General features: G+C 48.0%; 1 protein-coding gene across 1 annotated transcript in view; it reads left to right on the top strand.

The window, feature by feature from the left end:
* The window catches only part of LOC144479461 (SH2 domain-containing adapter protein F-like), a 309,295-nt gene that overhangs the window by 220,410 nt on the left and 71,927 nt on the right, over positions 1 to 16,958 (top strand). Inside the window, 1 exon segment of the mRNA XM_078198151.1 lies at positions 16,805 to 16,924. Coding sequence (XP_078054277.1) covers positions 16,805 to 16,924 — 120 coding nt within the window.

Genomic DNA, 16,958 nt, shown 5'->3' with positions numbered 1-16,958 from the left:
ACAAAACAATAAACAGTACAAAATGACAAGTGGCTATACATATTAAATATAGGTGGGAGAGTATCAAGGCTCTTGATTGTAGAGCCTTTCCTGATGTCGGATGGCCCTTGCCGAGTCCACGTTTTGCAGAAATTCCTTCTTCCATCGGGCAAATTTGAATGTGAGGATGGTTAGGTACACTGCCATAAGTAGGATTCCTATTACGGCCAGGTATGACAGAATGCGGACCCATGGGTGGATTTGGACGTTTGAACCCCAATCCCAAAGGTCCTCCCACCATGTAGTGACTCTAATTTCATTAATGTTCTTTTTTTATTTCCCCTGTTTGTTGCACCACTTTGACAAAGGTCTTGTGTGCTGTGATCAATTGTGTCCGAATTTGTTGAAGTTTCTCGGGGAGAAGTGTTATCCCAGTATCAAATTTTTCAAAATAGTCTCCCAAGCTTTGTCCCAATTTCTCGCTAGCATTTATTAGTGTTTTCTCTCTTCTGTGTATGTCTACCATCTCAATTAATCCTATCCTAGCGGGAATCTGTGCTTTAATGCAAAAGGTAGTGTTGTGGATGTTACAAATGGATGCTCCATACTGGTAATTTTCTAGCGAGGTTGTAATACAATATTCTCCCTCCCCCCTGTAAGCCACCCGGATGACATCCCTTTCCAAATTTCGAATTTCCAGTGTACAATTTAGGTTAGTGGTTGTTCTGAATCCACACAGGGCACGTTCATTTTCATACACTGAATATGGACGCACAACCATTTTGTCTGTGTGTTCACATTTCTCCAGTCTGGTGCCAATGAGCTTCCCTCCTTTCTCAACCACATACGGTAGCGTCCCCTGGTATCCCATCCACATCCCTCCTCTAATGATCCCAATATTTTCGGCTTCAAAAAGTCTCAACCCGACCTTATCTTTTAAAATTACTGGGATCCCCAACACCATTCCTAGTGCAGTCCCCGGGGTTCCTCTACAACTATCGTTAGACCAGACCTTGGTCAGTTGTCGTAATTGGCAGTTAGTGACATTGGGGTGTCTTTTCCCTGGTACAGGTGTTCAATCTGTTCATCACTGATCCAGGACGGAACTTTCCCCCTGCTAACCTGGTCGAGATTCTCTCTCAACTGCTCGACCATCCATTGCCCATAGATGCTACATAGGGTTCGGTTCTGTTGCCTGGCATCATCTTCCACCCTCTCTTGGGCGATCTAATTAATAGTTTGGGCATGTCCTTCTAGTCCAGTAACCACAAGGCTACTAGCCCTGTTCTCAGCCAAATCTCCCTCGGCATCTTGCCGAGAATTTTCATTTAAGCTGTCCAAGGTCTGTTTAACTTGTCAGGTTAGGACTCTGAGCTTATTATCCAAATCAGCCAGATCCAGTGCATTAATGGTGGATACCCCTGCTCCGTATGCAGTCGCCAGATCATTCAGGATTTCCCTCCTCTTGCGCCCCTTCAACCTGGGCGTCTCTTCCCCGCGTGTGTTCCAGTCTTTCGGCTTAGCAGCCTCTGGGTCAAGTGGAGGTACAATTTTCTAAGTGGGGAGGGACACCAGTCTGGTAATTGTGTTCCGGCTAAATCTATCACTACTGGTACCAATTCGTAGTGTGTGTTGTCGAATAATATTTTCCCTGTATGTTTTAGTATCAACCAATTTTGGGGCCCTGGGGTGGTTTCGGGACAAGTGGGGATGGGTGTGTTAACAGTTGGTCTTAACCTATTCTTAATTTCATAGTATATATATTCGTTCTGAATAACCTTACCGGGGCACTTCTTTCCTAATTCCAGCCCTTTTTCTGGGCCATGGGCTAGACAGGCTAGCTCCATGCACCCATGGTTAGTGTACGCCCACCAATCACTAGTGAGGGCCGTCCTTAGGGAGCAGTAATCAGAGCTCCCATTATCTTTCCTGTACACCACTCTTTGGTTATTACACCCATAGGTGATACTGTTATTGGGGTGTACTCATAAGATGCCATCCTTACATTTGCCTGCACCTGGTGGGGTGAACCACATATATCCGAGGTATTGTAGGCTGATCTTCTGGTCTTTGGTTGATGTGGTGTCTGTGATTCGGTCTGAGACGAGGAGTCCCAGATAGCAGAGAAGTATGTAGTTCATTCTGGGGGAGATCAAGGTAGCACCTGTTAATTCTTATTAATACCTGATTCTCTTTTCCATTTCTTTACTAGAATGTCGTATGACTCCCCTCTTTTGTTAAAAAAAACAAAGAAATAAGTAAATGAATAATAAAGGCCCAATAGTGTCATACGAAGGGTTGGTCGGCAATCAGTGTTGATGGGGTTGAGTGGGGTAAGGAATTTGCAGAGCGTGAAAATAAAATGTTGGGTATGTGGCATGTGTCCTTGTTGTTGAAGGACTATGGCACAGTATAACAATAGATTCTTCATCCCACAACCAAACTGTGGTGTGTCGAAAGATTATGGCACAGTATAATGTGGGCAGATAAGAAACCCTTTTCAATTGGGTGATGCGTGGAGTGGACAGATAAAGCTATTTACAATCTGGACTGTGATGTCCTGATTCTTTCTTAGTGGAGGGAACCTATATGGGCGGGCTTTGGCAGCCAGGTACCCACTGCATTACCGCCTCTGGTAGTGAGCGCCGGGTCAAACGGTTCTGGGGGTCCCGGTACCAGGGGCGCCATAGGGGGTAAGGTTTGCAGGGGGCCCCATCCTTTTGGTCACGGTCCCCTGGGTTAGGATTTTATTCCTGAAGCCCTGTAAATGGGGGCGGGAACCGCAGATTTGTGTGCTGGTCCTGGGGGTAGTGGGTGGGGGTTATAGTGGCTTGTCGGGCCAGTCCTTCGAGGAGCATGGGTCGGGGTCCATCGTCGGGGAACCACTGAGATGGTCGTGTGGGGTAGTTGGGTGGTGCCCTACAGTCCCGGGCAAAATGGTTGGGTTGCCCGCAGGTATAACACTGCGCTTGTGGGCATGGGCCTCTGGGCTTAGCTCTGTATCGTTCTCGGTGTCGGGGGTTGGGCCTATGTCCTGTGCGGCCTTGTGGTTCCCTGTGTCGGCGATCAGCAATAGTGTATGTGTGCGCGGGGTTTGCTGGTCCCCTGAAATTTGGTGGTGCCGTGCCCTACAGTCCCGGGCAAAATGGTTGGGTTGCCCGCAGTTATAACACTGAGCTTGTGGGGGTGCATATCTGGGATTGGTTTTATCTTGTTCCATGTACCTGGGGTTGGGAATATATCGGGGTTCTGCACAGGGCTGCGGTCTTCTGTATCGATGATTGGCAGGGGTATATGGGGGTGAGTTTCCCAGTCCCCTGTTTCCACCTCCCCCTTCATTACGCCAAACTGGGGCCAGGTCTGTGTGGATCGGGTTCATCATTCCGTGTTTTGTGGGCTTGGGGGTGTCTGTTTGTCTGACTTCCCGTTCCCACACGCGAGTCATTTTGCGGATGGTCCAGGCTTCTGTGTGTGTATTATCATCAGGGTCAAAATTCTCACAGGCTTTCCGACTCCCCTCGGTGGCGTGTGCTATCAGGGTCCGGATCCATGTGGGCTGGTGGTATGCATTTAATTGGACTCAATTTAATTGGCCGAAAACCGCAACAAATTGGTTCCATAGTCGTCCAGCATAGGCTGTCGGGTGCTCCCCTCTCTTTTGTTGGCAGTTGTTTAAGCCTTGTACCGGGTCATCCCTATTGTAGCCTATGGCGGACAGAACGGCTGCCTTCATTTCTGGTAGGGTTCCCCTGGCCACGTTCTGGGGTTCGGGTAGGGCGGAATGGATGGCAGGACTTAAATATAACAGAATAAGTTTAACCTCTTCTGCCTCGTCTAGGCCGTTAAAACACGATATTGGGTGACCTGGTCAAAGAGAGCATGTGGATCCCCGGAGGGTTCAAATACTCCAATCACTTTAGCTATGTCAGTGAGCTGTGTCATGGTGTATGGAGTTACATAAGTCACATTGTGGTTCTGTCCGTCCTATCGTCGGGTGGTGACCGGATTCATCGGTACAGGAACCGGATTAGTGACTGGGCTTATTGGGATGGGAATAGGACTAGGAGCTGAGACTGAGTTTTCCGAGATGGGGCTGGATTAGGTGGTGCCACCGGTTCCATTACTGGGAAGGGAGGTGGGGGTCCCCAGTCGGCAGTGATGCTAGCTGTTGCATAATGGCAGGCCTCCTCTTCTAAATCCCCCCACTCTACCCCTGGGTCACTATCAAAGAACAAAGAACAGTACAGCACAGCAAACAGGCCCTTCGGCCCTCCAAGCCTGTGCCGCTCCTTGGTCCAACTAGACCAATCGTTTGTATCCCTCCATTCCCAGGCTGCTCATGTGACTATCCAGGTAAGTCTTAAACGATGTCAGCGTGCCTGCCTCCACCACCCTACTTGGCAGCGCATTCCAGGCCCCCACCACCCTCTGTGTAAAAAACGTCCCTCTGATGTCTGAGTTATACTTCGCCCCTCTCAGCTTGAGCCCGTGACCCCTCGTGATCGTCACCTCCGACCTGGGAAAAAGCTTCCCACTGTTCACCCTATCTATACCCTTCATAATCTTGTATACCTCTATTAGATCCCCCTCATTCTCCGTCTTTCCAAGGAGAACAACCCCAGTCTACCCAATCTCTCCTTATAGCTAAGACCCTCCATACCAGGCAACATCCTAGTAAACCTTCTCTGCACTCTCTCCAATGCCTCCACGTCCTTCTGGTAGTGCGGCGACCAGAACTGGACGCAGTACTCCAAATGTGGCCTAACCAGCGTTCTATACAGCTGCATCATCAGACTCCAGCTTTTATACTCTATACCCCGTCCTATAAAGGCAAGCATACCATATGCCTTCTTCACCACCTTCTCCCCTGTTTCAGTGGTGCATGCACACATTACATCCCTTTTTATGGCTAGCTGTGATTTTAAATCTTCAATCTCGCGCAGGCATTTGGAGTGGTCTGTTCCACGGGCTGTATTTGCTTTTCCTGCTTGGTGCAAAACTTTTACTGCAGCCTGCAGGTCGCTGCATTTACGTTTAACTTCCTCTACCTGTTGCAGCGCAGCCTCTCTCTCACTGACAGCACGCTGTGCCTTTTGGTAGGCTTTATCACATTGAGTCTGGAACTGGCTCATGTGTATCATATTAATCTGGTTCCTTTCCTCTCCTGTGCCTACCTCTGCTTCCAATTGTTGTACGCGCATGGTAGCACTCATTAAGTCCTGCTTTAGTTGGGTTACCTGGGCTTCTCTGTCCCGTTTAACCTGGATAATCTCTGCTTCTCTACCAAGGAGCTGTTCAAGACAACTAGCAATCGCAATCGCCTTCCTAAGCTTGGGAGCCCTTTTACCCATTTCCTTATGGGCATGATTCCAACAATTCTCTCCCTCGGATCCCAGATCCGGTTTCGGGGCATCACCCCACTGTACCCATTTGGGCCATTTATGGTTCAAATATAAACGGAGAACTTCCTCCCATTCAGCATGACTGGCCATAATTATTTCCTTTCAGGATTCGTCACTTGAGTATAGGTAAGGGATCGGGGTAGGGGTCCGGTTTTCACTAAATTCCCTCATGTAGATTTTACCCAAATTCCCTTGACTATTCCAGTTCTAATTACACAGTTTGTCCACCTCGTGTTACAGACACCGGGTTTATGGCCCAATTTACTGGTCAAATCTGTATTAGTCCTTCACTCACTTAAGACTGGCCGTCACGTGGGGCAACCTGCCCTCTTAATTCAGGCTCAGACGGAGTGTTGGAGAATACCGGGTTGAAGGTTCAACTTCGGAGCAACGTATCACTTCTTATCGAAGGACCGTCTGGGGTGCCAAATGTTGTACCTGTTAATTCTCAGATACTTTTGACCAGTTTGCTTACTCTAAGATTTTACCCCGGTGTCCTTATTTGCAAGATGGACAAAGGACAAACACAAGTAAAGGTTCAACAAGTTTATTAATAATAACACTATTAACCCTCAAATTGCCCACATAAAACAAGAGGATACCCCAGATTCAAGTATACTACCCGCAAAGATGGTTTGGTTAAACTGCAGGCTCGATTCTCTGAGTCCCTCTGGTCCATCGTCACGAAGGTGAATCTCGATGGCAGCTTCTTCCTTCCTTCCTTTTCTGGTCAGTCTTCTGGATGGTCAAGGTCACCTCCTTCGTCGGGTCTTCGCTGCTGGTGTGTCTGAAATGTGTTCCTTTATTCCCCCTGCCTGCTTGCCTTTCCAGAAACTTCTCTGGCTTCCGGCCAATGAGGTCCCAGGAGGGGTTTCCAATACCCAGTGGGTTTCTTGATATCTGCCTGACAGGACACCAGGATCCGCCCCCAGGTGTCCATCTCCATGCTGTTGCTTACATGTAACCTGTTATCAGATAAGCTTAACTGCAGGAATTCTCGGTGACAGAAAGTCTGGCCCGATCTGGGCTTCTAACAATAGGCTGGTGCATTTCAATGGAGTGCAATGATCTCCTGCTGCGTCTCAGTCCAGTGCAATGACTTTTGATGGGTGATTGATGGATCAGGCCCAGACATGTTTGTGTATTTGTACAATTGCCTGCCCGAGGTTTGACTGTTTGATTTTAATGTGCCCAATTCTTTAATTTAGGATATCCAATTTAATCAGCCTTAAAACTAGGCCCTGATTATATTACCACACACACACACTCACTCACTCACACACCCACGCACACTCACACCCACACTCACATACACACTCACTCACTTACACACACACACTCACACCCACTCACACTCACTCACATACACACACTCACTCACACCCACTCACACTCACACACACTCACTCACATACCCACTCACTCACTCACACCCACTCACACTCATACACACACCCACTCACACCCACTCACACACACACACCCACTCACACACACACCCACTCACACACACACCCACTCACACACACACCCACTCACTCACACACTCACGCACACACACTCGCACACACACACACACCCGCTCATACCCACCCACACACTCACTCACTCACACCCACTCACACACACCCACTCACACACTCAATCACTCGCACAGATGTACACACACACACACGCACACACGCAGGGTAACAGTATGGATACAGGAGGACATCAGGGGGGCGAGGCCTGGCCCCTGGCTCTCTGCAGCAACTTGAATCTCCCTCACTTGTCAACCACAAAGGAAATGTCCGCGGGTTGTAGCTTCAGGTTCACAGCTTCACCCCGAGACCACCTGTTAAATGGTGGCATTAGGACTGGCAGAAATGATTGAGCAGAGACCACTTTTCCCTCCATTTCACCTGTTTGAATGGGTGAGCGTGTCAACTTGGCTCAGTTAGTGGCTCCCTGAGCCACAGGGTTCAAGTTCCCATTCCAGGGCTTGTGCGCATAAGTTAGGGCTGATATTTCAGGGCGGTACTGAGGAAGTGCTGTACTGTTGAAGGTGCCATCATATTTCATATAAGATGTTAAACTGAGGCCTCCCCTTCCCCACCCCACCCCCTCCCCCACCCACTTGGTGTCTGAAAAAGATCGATTTGGAAGAAGAGCAGGGAAGTTATCCCTGGTGTCCTGGCCAATGTTTATCCCTCAATCAACATCACAAAAAAAATTATCTTTTCAATTATCGCATTGCTGTTTGTGGGAGTTGAAGGTTGACAGATTGGCTGCCTTTTTTCCTGTATCACAACAGCACTTCAAAAGTACTTCATTAGATGCAAAGTGCTTTCAGATATCTAGTGGTTGTGAAAAGTACAAAATAAATGCAAGTCTTTCCTTTCTCATGCTGGGCCCTTCAGTGAAGTCATTCTTCCAGTCACTGGGATATAGAAACATAGAAAATAGAAGCGGGAGAAGGCCATTCCGCTCTTCAAACCTGCTCTACCATTCATTTTGTTCATTGCTGATCATCAAATTTCAAAGGGCAGGATTTTCCAACTGAGCTCACCCATGACCCGAAAATCCTGCCAGAGGTCAATGGACCTTTGCATGGTTTGCCCCCACCCCGCAATGATTCCCAGGGTGGGCGGGATGGGTAAATTCTGTCCAATACTCTGATCCTGCCTTCCCCCCAAACCCTTTCAGTCCCAAGTGCTGTATCTAATTTCTTCTTGAAATCACACAATGTTTTGGCCTCAACTACTTTCTGTGGTAGTGAATTCCACAGATTCACCACCCTCTGGGTGAGGAAATTTCTCCTCACCTCAGTCCTGAAAGGTTTACCCCTTATCCTCAAACTATGATTCCTAGTTCTGGACTCCCCCACCATTGGGAACATTCTTTCTGAATCTACCCTGTCTAACCCTGTTAGAATTTGATAAATTTCTCTGAAATCCCCTCTAATCTGCAATGAACATAATCCTAACCAATTTAGTCTCTACTCTTGTGGTTCCTTTTTTTTCCACCTCATCTGATGTTGCAGAAACATCTGGATCTTCCAGGTGACAATGGCTCTCACTTTCCAATGACAATCCTATTGGGAGTCCACCATGAATACATAATCACCCTTTGTTATGTATGTGGGGCATAGCTCCTTTCAGAGGATGGGTCAGGTGACCCGGGGTATGAGGTGACCTGCCCAGGAAATCATCCCTACAGCCACTTGAGGGCAAGGAGTACAGTTCATAGAAATCATAGAATCCCTACAGTGCAGAAGGAGGCCATTCGGCCCATCGAGTCTGCACCAACCACAATCCCACCCAGACCCTACCCTCACATATTTTACCCGCTAATCCCTCTAACCTACGCATCCCAGGACTCGAAGGGGCTATTTTTAACCTGGCCAACCAACCTAACCCGCACATCTTTGGACTGTGGGAGGAAACCGGAGCACCGGAGGAAACCCGCGCAGACACGAGGAGAATGTGCAAAATCCACACAGACAGTGACCCAAGCCGGGAATCGAATCCAGGTCCCTAGAGCTGTGAAGCCGCAGTGCTAACCACTGTGCTACCGTGCCGACCTTCAATAAATGCCGTGCTGTTCTTCAATAAAATCCCATTGTTCCTGCGGCTTGCTTTTGGTGTGACTTCTTTGGAGCCTCTACAGGATAACATGTCTAAACCGAGTTGTCGAGTGAAACACTTCAGGTTTTGTCCTCACAGGCACAGTATCAGTGTGGCAACAGACACCCAGGGAGGTAGGAGGCGGTCTCCTTGGTGCTCTGCACATTGTTCAGATGTTAATGAACTCTTATCATTAACACCCACTTCTGTTCACTCAGTTGAACAGCCAATGCTGGATAACCAGACTGTGTTTGTGAACAGGCCTTGACAACTTCAAGGGGTGGCCTTTTTCGTCCATTCCCACCAGCGCGATCTTCCAGTCCTGCTGGAAGCTCCCACTTCCGGCTGTCCAGCAGTGGAGGATGCAAACAAAAAGGAACTCCGTTGAGAGCGGCAGGGCCAGAAGATCCCGCCACCATCAATGGCAGGCCACCGTGAGAGGGTGGGTGGGTGAATATTACCACCGCCCTTGCATCAGCCGTAGCTTTGTGCCTTTGAACTGTCCTTCCATCTCGCAGTTTGCAGCTCTTTCTAATCCCCTACCGTTACTACTCACTGGTACTCTGCCTCTCACCAAGTGCTTCTTCCTGCAGCTCGGTAACTGTGACCCCTGGAGTGGCACTTGGCCTTGTAAGAGTGAGTGGCGCTGGCACAATGAGGTGCGGGCAGTGGAGCGTACATTGCCCTCTGGTGCCACCTCCTAACGTGGACCGATAAGATCAGAAAAACATAAATGTCACGATGCTCCCAGCGAGACATCAATTTAAACACAGCTTCCTTGGGAGGATATTGTTTGTTGTGCTGCTTCAGGCCGCTGTGCGCCTGTGTTTCAAAAGATAAATGAATGAACAAATCAGTGACAGAAAAGATAAAGAACAAAGCATGGTGCTCGCACTGAGCTGGGCAATGGCCTTTGTATTTCTGGCCCCCAACTCCCATTTTGTTCAGATGCCTCCAGACAAGTGGAGCTCTCTCCTCACAGTGTATGTCTTGCTCTGCCCTCTCCTTGTCTGCAATGGTTTGTTCTTGACATGTGCAGTCTCCTCTTGCAAGTAGATAAGGAAAGAGACCAGTACTGGAGGAAGATGAAACGTTTGTGTTAACCACAAAGGCAAGCCAACGTCTGCTTTATGCTCACCAGTGAGTATGCAGCTAGCATGCAACACAGCACGGTGGCACAGTGGTTATCACTGCTGCCTCACAGTGCCAGGGACCCAGGTTCGATTCCCAGCTTGGGTCACTGTCTGCGCGGAGTTTGCACGTTCTCCCCATGTCTGTGTGGGTTTTCCCCAGGTGCTCCTGTTTCCTCCCACAGTCCAAAAGATGTGCTGATTAGGTGCATTGGCCATGCTAAATTCTCCCTCAGTGTGCCCGAACAGGCGCCGGAGTGTGGCAACTAGGGGATTTTCACAGTAACTTCATTGCAGTGTGAATGTAAGCCTACTTGCGACACTAATAAATAAACTTCACAGGCAATGGTCCGAGCAGCTCAATACTACCACTTCCGTATGACAGGAGAAGCTTGTAGTGTGATGTCTAATATCTAGTTTGATTATCCATTCAGTGGCTCCCAGAAATGCCCAGTGGAAAACTGAGGTGAGATCTGCAGCAGATCAGCACAATAAGAGATGATGGCCTAGTGATATTACTGCCAGACTATTAATCCAGAAACTCAGCTGATATTCTGGGGACATGGGTTCGAATCCTGCTGTGGCAGATGGTGGAATTTGAATTCAACAAAAAATATCTGGAATTGAGAATCTACCGATGACCATGAAACCACTATTGATTATTGGGGAAAAAAAACATCTAGCCATGCTAAATTAACCCTAGTGTCAGGGGGATTAGGAGGGTAAGTATGTGGGGTTACGGGAATAGGGCCTGGGTGGAATTGTGCTCAGTGCAGACTCAATGGGCCAAATGGCCTCCTTCTGCACTACAGGGAATCTGTGATTCTCTGTGGTTCACTAATGTCCTTTAGGGAAGGAAATCTGCTGTCCTTACTCGGTCAGGCCTATATGTGACTTCAGAACCACAGCAGTGTGGTTGACTGTCCTCGGGTGACTAGTGATGGGCAATAAATGCTGGCCAGCCAGCAATGCCCATTAAAAAAAAGTAGGTAAGCAAAGAAAGAGGGAATTGTTCAAAAAAGGGAGCAGAGATGAACCTAGCAACTATAGGCCAGTCAGTTTAACTTCAGTGTTGGGGGAAGTTCTGGAAGCTGTAATTCAGGGCAAAATTAATGTCACCTGGACAAATGCAGGTTAATTAAGGAAAGCCAGCATGGATTTCCTAGGGGAAAATCATGTTTAACTCGTTGGAGTGCTTTGGAGAGGGAACAGAGGTTGTTACTCTGTTCATGTAGTGCACATGGATTTCTAAAAGATGTTTGAAACAGTGCCACACAACAGACTTGTGAGCAAAGTTATAGCTCATGGAGGCGATGGCCTAATTGTATTATCGCTAGACTATTAATCCAGAAACTCAGCTAATGTTCTGGGGACCCAAGTTCAAATCTCACCATGGCAGATGGCGAAATTTGAATTCAATAAAAATCTGGAATTAAAAGTCTAATGACTAATGAAACCATTGTCGATTGTCGGAAAAACCTATCTGGTTCACTAATATCCTTTAGGGAAGGAAATCTGCCATCCTTACTTGGTCTGGCCTCCATATGACTCCAGAGCCACAGCAATGTGGTTGACTCTCAGCTGCCCTCCAAGGGCAACTAGGGATGGGCGATAAATGCTGGCTAGCCAGCGATGCCCATGTCCCATGAATGAATAAAAAGAACGGACAGTGGTTACGGGGATACGGAATTGGCAGAATGACAGGAAACAGAGAGTAGTGTTTAGTGGATGCTTTTCATGTTGGAGGAAGGTTTATCATGGTGTTTCCCAGGGGGCAGTGTTGGGACTCTTGCTTTTCCTGATGTATATTAAAAACCTGGACCTTGGTGTACAGGACACAATATCAAAGCTTGCGGACAATACTTGCGAAACTTGGAAGTATTGTGAACCATTAGGTGGACAGTGTAGAACATCAAAAGGACATGGACAAATTGGTGGAATGGGCAGACTAGTGGCAGATGATGTTCAATGCAGAGAAGTGTGAAGTGATTTATTTATTTTAGCAGGAAGAACATGGAGAGGCAATATCAAATATAACTCTAAAAGGGACACAGGAGCAGAGCGACCTGATTGTATATGTGCAAACATCATTGAAGGTGGTAAGGTAGGTTGAGAGAGAAGTTAATAAAGTATACAGTATCCTGGGCTTTATTAATAGGGGCATGGGTACAAGAGCGAGGAGATTGTGTTGAATTTGTATCGGTCACTAAGTCAGCCTTAGCTAGAATATTACATCCAGTTCTAGACCCTTTAGGAAGGAGGCATTAGAGAGGATACAGAAAGGTTTCATGAGGGTAATTCCAGGGATGAGGAACTTCAGGCATGAAGATAGATTGGATGAATGGAGAGAGGAGACAGGAGCGTGCAGATTTAAAATAATCGGTTAAAGAAGCAAAAGAGATATGAGGAGAAACTTTTTCACACAGCGAGTGGTCAGGGTCTGGAATGCACTGCCTGAGGGTATGGTGGGCGCAGGTTCAACTGAAACATTCTGGGCAGGATTCTCTGACCTCGTCCACGGCTGGGATTCTCCGGTCCCACTGTCATGAATGGAGATTTGGCTGAGTGCCAAATTCTCCATACTCGCTGACAGCAGCAGTGGGGCATACGGCATCAGAGATTTCCAGCCTCAGAAGGGGCTCTGAAAAGGACGAATGTGCAGGTTTACAGGGAGAAGGTGGGAAATGATATGAGGTAAGTTGCTCATTTAGAGAGACAGTAAAGACATGATGGGCCGAATGGTCTCCTCTGTGCTGTAACAATTCTGTGATTTGGCTGCTGGGCTTGCCAGTGACACCAATTCCCATGAAAGAATACATTCTTAAAAACTGAATTTTCATTAAGGGGGTCACTTGCTAGAAGGTGAGATGCCAAGGGCAACTCTATATTGACCCAAAAGTCCAACAATATAGAATCCCTACAGTGCAAGAGGAGGCCATTCGGCCCATCAAGCCAGCACCAACAACCGTCCCACCAAGACCCTATCCCCGTAACCCTATATATTTACCCAACTAGTCCCCTGACACTAAGGGGAAATTTAGTATGGCCAATGCACCTAACCTGCACATCTTTGGAGTATAGGAGGAAACTGGAGCACCCGGAGGAAACCCACACAGACACGGGGAGAACCTGCAAATTCCACACAGACAGTGACCCGAGGCCGGAATTGAACCTGGGTCCCTGGTGCTGTGAGGCAGCAGTGCTAACCACTGTGTCACCTTGCATTCATCCTGGATTCCTATTACACAGGAGCATAGGCAACTCGCAATGTCAGGGGGATTTTCCGTCTGCGCTCGCCCCCAATACTAGAAAATCCCACCCGAGGTCAACGGACCTTTGCATGGTTCGTTCCCCCCGTCCGCTACAATTCCCATGGTGGGCAGGACAGGAAAATTCCGCCCAGTAAGCTTAAGAAATAACGGAGGACTTGAGCCCTTTCCCCTGTGTTTGTTGTGTGACGGGGGATACAAAATGGCTGCCAAAAGCCTGAGCACAGCACGGAGAGCTGGAATTTGCAGACAAAATGGCACAATCAGAATTTAAAATCAAGGTCATGACCTTCAGGCAGTAATCACCCCAATCGCCGTCTCTTCATCCTAGGAAGATGTTGGCTAATTAATTTGGTTCTCTGCATCATGCTGAAGACCCAGAAGTACAGACAGGTTCATTAATCACTGTTAGCTGCTTTTGACTGATTTGCTAATTAAAGAGAACTTGCCTTTGGAATATATTTAGAACCTGCTAACAGATGTATTAGACCCCGTATTTTGCAAGCTGCATTACCGTACTGACTCGTAGATAGATTGCAGTCTTAAGGCAATATAGTGGTCTAATTTGGCATGGAAACCTAACTATCATCTGTTCTCAAGTGCAGTAATTTCAAAATCCACCTCCAGGACTTTACCCTGCCTTAACTCTACAAAATACCACATAGCCCTGCCCCACATTTCCAGATTATTAACCACAGTGAATGACACGTTCTCCCTCACATAGCCATCATAGTGGGGCCTTCACTCACGCCCTAGAGGCCACTCCCTAGACCACACCCTAGAGGCCACTCCCTCAACCTCGTCACACTCCCTGTAACCTCCCCACTTTGCAACATCCCTCCCACTTACAAAACCCTCCTTAAAACTTACTTCTCTGTCACATCTTTGGTCACTTCCTCTAATGTGCCTCTTACTTCTGCTCTGGAGTCTAGGTCACAACCCCTAAACACTGAAGCACCCTGGGAAAGATTTCCCTACTAAACCAAACTGTTATTGGGAATCATAGAATCATAGAATCACACAGTGCAGAAGGAGGCCATTCGGCCCATCGAGTCTGCACCGACCATAATCCCACCCAGGCCCCATCCCCATAACCCCATGCATTTCCCCCAGCTAGTCCACCTGGCACGAAGGGTCAATTTAGCATGGCCAATCCACCAAATCCGCACATCATTGGACTGTGGGAGGAAACCGGAGCACCCAAAGGAAACCCGCGCAGACACGGGGAGAACGTGCAAACTCCACACAGGCAGTGACCCAAGCCGGGAATCGAACCCAGGTCACTGGTGCTGTGAGGCAGCAGTGCTAACCACTGTGCCACCGTGCCGCCCCAAAATGCAGAATAATTATTGTCCTGCCAGGGGATTTTGCGGTAGGGGCAAAGATTGGGCTACCTTTAGAGTACGGCCTACATGCAAGGGTGACCTATATCCACCTAAAGACAGTATCCTGAATATACCATTTGTAGCAAAGAGATTTTTTAATATACATATAGTTGTCCCAGGGCCGTGGCCTGTGCTGAAGTAGAGATTCACTGGCCTAGGTGGCTATTCTCCATTCATGACCCAACACAGTAGGCACAATCCCTCTGGCCATTCACATCCCACTGCCACTGCAAGCGAGGACGGAGAATTTGGCGCCCAACCAAATCTCCATTCACTGCAGCAGGACCAGAAACTCCCGCTGGCGTGAATGGCCATGAAACTGCCCACTGTCAACAAACCACTTCTTCATGGAGTTTCCCACAGTCAAGATTGACGTTTCATACCACAAATGCACACACGTGCTTTAAGAGTCACCAGGGAACTAACAAGCGATAGGAAATCTGGCCAGTGGTGCTTCCTATACCAAGGACAGGAGTATTGAGGCCAGTGGAAGCACTCTGCTGGCCAGAGATAAGTGCAAGTCAGAGAAGGATCCTGGCAACATCTTGTTGCAGTGACAGTCACGCAGGGCAGAATTTTACAGCACCACCATGGTGGATCGCAAAGTGGGGCGAACTATTCAAAATTGCAATGCCCTTGGTGAGTACAGGGGATCCCACTGGTGAGAGGGGGCCTAAAATTCCACTGGGCAGCGTATTTACTCACTGGACCATTTGGGTGGTAACTGGATCGTTCAATTCTGGTCACCACACTGCCAGAAGGTCATGGAGGCTTTGGAGAGGGTACAGAAAAGATTTACCAGGATGTTGTCTGGTATGGAGGGCATTAGCTATGAGGAGAGGTTGGAGAAACTTGGTTTGTTCTCACTGGAATGACAAAGGATAAGGGCAACCTAATAGAAGTCTACAAGATTATGAGGGGCATGGAGAGAATGGGTAGTCAGAAGCTTTTTCCCAGGGTGGAAGAGTCAATTACTAGGGGGCATAGGTTTAAGGTGCGAGGGGCAATGTTTAAAGGAGATGTACGAGGCAAGTTTTTTACACAGAGGGTGGTGGGTGCCTGGAACTTGCTGACGGAGGAGGTAGTGGAAGGAATATGATAGTGACTTTTAAGGGGCATCTTGACAAATACGTGAATAGGATGCAAATAGAGGGATATGGTCCCTGGAAGGGTAGGAGGTTTTAGTTCAGGTGGGCAGCATGGTCGGTGCAGGCTTGGAGGGCCGAAGGGCCCGCTCCTGTGCTGTAATTTTCTTTGTTCTTTGGCCGAGTCATGCTTGTCTCTGCAGAACAGGATGGCGACACTTAACTCCCCCAGCCCACACATGGAAGGCAATCACTTGGATGAGAAACCAGAGGGTGGCTGCGATCATTGGAATTGAGATTCAGGCTGAGGTGTCAACCTGCAGGGAGGAGGGGACGCAATGAAGTCTCTGATGTACAGATAGCACAGCCTCATTGTCAGAGGACAGCACTGTTTAATGGAAAGGAAGAAGAACTTGCATTCACATAGCGCTTCCTCAACCTCACTGTGTCACAAAGCACTTCACAGCCGATCACTATTGTAATGGAAAGAACTCCACAGCTAATTTACGCACAGCAAGATCCCACAAATGGCAATGAAATAAATGACCAAATAATTGTTTTTTAACACTGTTGGTTAAGGGATAAATCTTGGCCAGCAAAACAGCACAATTCCCATGGGACCATTCACACGGATCTGAAAATGCAGATGAATAATGGCTTTGTTTGTGCAGTTGTTGTCATTCTGTCTACGGAAGAAAGAAAGGAAATGATATTCACTGTGTGAAGGAGACCCCCTCGCCTTTATTATGCTGCCACTCACTCTATTACATTCATCATCTCTCTCACACACATTCTCCATCATGTTACTGCGTCTTCCCTCACTCCTTCTTTCTCTCGCTTGCATTGTATCTCACCCTCTCATGCTCTAGCTCCCTCTTTCACGCTCACTCTCTTTTGCTACCTCAATCTCATTTGTTCCTCTGTGTCTCTCTCTCTCTCTCTCTGTCAGGTGGTACCATGGTGCTATCAGCCGAGCAGATGCTGAGAATTTGTTAATGTTGTGTAAGGAGTGCAGTTACCTGGTGAGGAACAGTGAGACCAGCCGGAATGACTACTCCCTGTCACTGAGGTAAGCCCCGATGGACTGGATTTGGGAGAGAAAG

The sequence above is a fragment of the Mustelus asterias genome, chromosome 26, assembly GCF_964213995.1.
Source record: "Mustelus asterias chromosome 26, sMusAst1.hap1.1, whole genome shotgun sequence".
NCBI lineage: Eukaryota > Metazoa > Chordata > Chondrichthyes > Carcharhiniformes > Triakidae > Mustelus > Mustelus asterias.
The sequence above is the reverse complement of the archived record's forward strand: the minus strand, read 5'-3'. Positions and strand labels throughout refer to the sequence as shown.